At 42.2% G+C, this 3,951-nt stretch overlaps 1 protein-coding gene across 1 annotated transcript; it reads right to left on the bottom strand.

Moving 5' to 3' along the window:
- Positions 1-1,226: 1,226 nt before the first annotated feature.
- LOC103717585 (protein CUP-SHAPED COTYLEDON 3) lies at positions 1,227-3,698 on the bottom strand. The gene is made up of 3 exons (XM_008806032.2): positions 3,474-3,698; positions 2,729-3,000; positions 1,227-1,838 (listed from the first exon to the last, which is right to left on the bottom strand). Exons 1-3 carry the CDS (start codon positions 3,676-3,678, stop codon positions 1,386-1,388), a joined length of 930 nt encoding a protein of 309 aa, XP_008804254.1. The 5' UTR covers positions 3,679-3,698; the 3' UTR covers positions 1,227-1,385.
- Positions 3,699-3,951: the final 253 nt, after the last annotated feature.

Raw genomic sequence — 3,951 nt, 5'->3', positions numbered from 1 at the left:
TGATCCTCTTCAATATTTTCAAGATTAAACAAATCAGACAAACTGTCAATCTACTTTATCAGATCATATAAATAATACTGTTCCTCAACGCTTGTGAACAAAATTTTAGAAGTTATCATTCTGTAAAGCTGTTCTCTGATAGAAGTGAATTTGAAGTACAGAACCAAACATTCCACAAAGCAAAAAAAAACCTCCGTCATACTTCATGCTCTTTACGGTCTTCCTTTGAACCTCACTCAAAAACCAGTGCAAATACTTCTCTTGTTTAGGCAAGTTCCTTATCCTTAACGCTTTTCCTCTTGTATTGTTTTATTCCTTTTCATTGCAAGTTTTTTATAATTTTTATTCACTAGAGTACCATTATTCTTTAGGAGTAAATTTTTAGTGAAAGGTTAATTTTTCTCTTAGTATAAAAGATGATAATGTTATGATTAATGTGCTGTCAAATTAAATTCTATTTAATATTTACCATAGTTATTTTTGTTCAATAGAGTCAAAGTATAATTAGAATGAGTGGCTAAGATTGAAAGACTTGAAAAGCAAGTTGTTTTTGGAAAAATGAAAAACCAAGCATATTTTTATAGATATGAAACATTCAAATTTTTAAGTAGGTATTTGGTTTCTATTTTTTCAAAAAAATCTAGCGAGAAAATATTCCAATTTTTATATAACTGGGTTGCGCCCCGTATGATTCTTTGGGTGATCCCCCTAAGATGTTCATTCTAAATCCGCTATACCAAAATTCCAATCGCACAATCCTTTTCACTCTTTTCTTCTGTGAAATCACTATATGTCTTTGACTTAATGTAGCTAGTTGCAAGCAGTGACCGGTCAAACAGGATCCAGCAAAGCAAAGAGCACGTATGTCTCCATGGCCGTGAGCCTACCATCCGCTGGGCCAACTCCTCGCGTCGCACGCCATGGAACCGAAGTTACGTATCGAGGGCCCATCCATGCACGAAAGGAGATCGCTCCACCACACGTACACCAACTGCAGGTCACGTCAATCCCATCCAATTTTAAGATCCCACGTCACGCATGGATACCTTCATGCATCCATGCAGACCCCGATATCCCATCAAATCACCATTGAAAGGTGACGTACGTACATCATCCATCCATCTGTCCAAACGTTTAATCCAGAAGTGACCGTATCACATCAAAACTAACAATTACCATTAGTATCAATTTTATAACTAAAAGAAGGAAAAAGGTTCATTCATAGATCAATATAGATAGTCTTGTGCAGTCTCTTGTCATCTCCCAGATTGAAGAGATATTTTAGTAAACGAAACGAAAGCTGGTAGTTGGTACAGCAGAAGCTCCTAATATACACAAGCTAGCTAAGAAACTTTCTTTAGGTTGCTCTGCAGAGTGACGAGATCTCAAGAGACCAACGGCCCAGATTCTCCAGTAGCAGTGAGACCCAGAAAAGGCAGGTCATGAACAGCTCCCCCTAGCCCAAGTTGAGCCAGTCCCGTGTCATAGAGGAAAGGGTTCTGTAGATATGTGTCGAGCCAGCTAGATACTTGTTCCTCATGTGGGCTTGGGTTGTCCTTTGGAGGGCACTGGGGTTTGAGGGGGGAAGGGATGGTGGTAGGGTGGAGGGGTTCAGGAAGAGGGAGGGGAAGGAAGGGGTTGACTTCTTGGTGGAAGAAGGGTTGGTGGCTTTGGAGGAGGATTTGGATGGGGTTTTCCCCGGGTTGCAGGTCTATGAATGGGGGAAGACCAGGGTTGGGGGAGGAGTAAGATGGATCTAGCGAGCAGGTGGGGTTCGGGTAGTAAGAATTCTTCTTTTCTCCTGTCTTGTTGAATATCCTGCAGATCACCCACTCCTCCTGCCGAAATTAGTGCATGAAAAACAGATACCTAGTTAGCAACCTCATGCTAGTCTTTCAAATCTCTCTCTCTCTCTCTCTCTCTCTCTCTCTCTCTCTCTCTCTCTCTCTCTCTCTCTCTCTCACACACACACACACACACACACACACACACACTCATTCACGCACGCAAAGTATGGTAAATAATTACATGGAAAGAGTTCTCCCAAAAACAAAAAAAGCCCATGGCAAAAGAGCAATGTTCATAGGTCAAAGTCTACCATATATGTCTCTGGATATATAAACCAACACAAAGCCAACGAGTTTCATTGTTTAAACTCTAGATGTGCGCCTGCATACGCATTCATGTTTGTGTACGTGAGAGAGGTAGGAGTCTCTACGCATTCATGTTCCAATAATTTTTATTAATTATTCGTACGTGAAAAAAAAAAAAAAGAATGACAGCACAGTGTTGCTACCATCCGTAATGTGGAGTCACGTTTCACTACTTGCACTTTCTGTATTGCGACATGGAGCATAAAACCCGGGCTAATTTTTTTCTTTATATTATTATTTCTTATATTGTTATTTCTAAAGGGCATTGTTGGATTGTTAAAGATTGTTGAAATCACCAGCGCTCTGATATCATGTTGAAATCATCACTTATTTTAAAAATTTAAGTTGATTGTAAAGAAAAATTATTTATATATTTTATATTTTCTTATATGGAAAAAAAACATCTTGGATTCTAAATGTGAACTTTAAATTAAGAAAAAGATTCTCAAGGGTACTGTGTGAATATTGAACTGTAGATATAGGAAGAGAAAAGGTGTGAGTCCTATACACCAAGGACAAGTGGGTGGTGAGACACTCAAAGTTAGGACTATAGGGGTGGGTGAGGGGGGATTTACCTTGCACGTGTGGCGGCAGTAGTCTCCCTCTAGGCGGTACTCGTGGAGGACCCACTTGGTCTTCTCCCCGCGTGGGGCCCTCCCCTTGTAAAAGACCAGGGTCTTCTTCATGCCCACCAGGGCCCCGCTGCTGGCGCTGTGGACCTCACGGTCCTTGCCGGTGGCCTTCCAGTAGCCGGCCCCTGTAGCCCTGTTCGTCCTCAGTCCGGTTGGGTACTTTCTGTCCCTCAGACTGAAGAAGTACCACTCTCTTTCCCCCATTTTTGCCGCATCTGAGAAACCAACCAACACAAACCAAAACAAAACAAATGGTCATTAATATGTATGGCATTTTCTTACACAAGAGAATAGCTATCATAAACTCTCTCTGTCTCTTTCTCTCTCAAAGTTGCAGAAGGCGAGGAGGAGGAGGAGGAGGAGGAGAACTAGGGGAGGATGTTGATGGGTAGCTAATGGACATGCGAGTCATGAGTCCACGGTTAGCATCATGACTTTGTCAATAATATATATCTTGAGTAAGACAGGAAAAAGTTCCGACGTCTCATCACACTCTCTCACTCATCACTCTGTATGTAAGTAGGAAGCATCGATGGTAGCTTTCCTTCTCCCTGTAGAAGGCAACCAAAGATAACCAAGTAACATGATTTTACACTTTCCCGCCCAAAAAAAGAAAAATGCTCTTACACCAGAAGCTAGAAATATTTGGCTCGACAGTAAATAAGAAACCAAAAACCTAAAGCTATACCTGGAAGCTCCCATGGCTCACATCTATTGAGATCAACCTCGACGATGTCGATGCCGCAAAGGCCTCCATTGAAGACCTTGGAGGCCAAGTAGAAGGTGACGAGCTCCTCGTCAGTGGGATGGAACCTAAAGCCAGGAGGCAGCCCTTGCTCACCAACATCCTCGCCAAACAAGTCCCATACCACTTCCGCCATGTCATGCATCATGTCCTTGAGAAAGAAAGAAAAGAGAGGAGCAAAACTACCGGAGTTTGTTGTGTCTTGTTATGTTGGTGGAAAGGGAGAATGGAAGGGGGAGCGGTGTTTATAGGGGGAGCACTGAAACCTAAGAAGGGTTAGACTAATAGATTCAGGCCGTTTTGTGGGGTGAGATTAAAGGCCAAACCCGAGCTGGTCCGTACAAAAGGGCACCTGAGAGGATTCAAAACAGGAAACTGGACAGAACCATGTAGGTGTGGGTGAGTTAATGCGAAGCTGGCT

Source organism: Phoenix dactylifera, chromosome 1 (assembly GCF_009389715.1).
Source record: "Phoenix dactylifera cultivar Barhee BC4 chromosome 1, palm_55x_up_171113_PBpolish2nd_filt_p, whole genome shotgun sequence".
NCBI classification, from domain to species: Eukaryota; Viridiplantae; Streptophyta; class Magnoliopsida; order Arecales; family Arecaceae; genus Phoenix; species Phoenix dactylifera.
The sequence above is the reverse complement of the archived record's forward strand: the minus strand, read 5'-3'. Positions and strand labels throughout refer to the sequence as shown.

Coding starts and splice junctions, on each gene's coding strand:
- LOC103717585 (XM_008806032.2), bottom strand. CDS start 3,678: ATGATGCATGACATGGCGGAAGTGGTATGGGACTTGTTTGGCGAGGAT. Junction 3,001..3,473: donor TGAGCCATGGGAGCTTCCAG/GTATAGCTTTAG, acceptor TTGGTTTCTCAG/ATGCGGCAAAAATGGGGGAA. Junction 1,839..2,728: donor ACTGCCGCCACACGTGCAAG/GTAAATCCCCCC, acceptor TAATTTCGGCAG/GAGGAGTGGGTGATCTGCAG.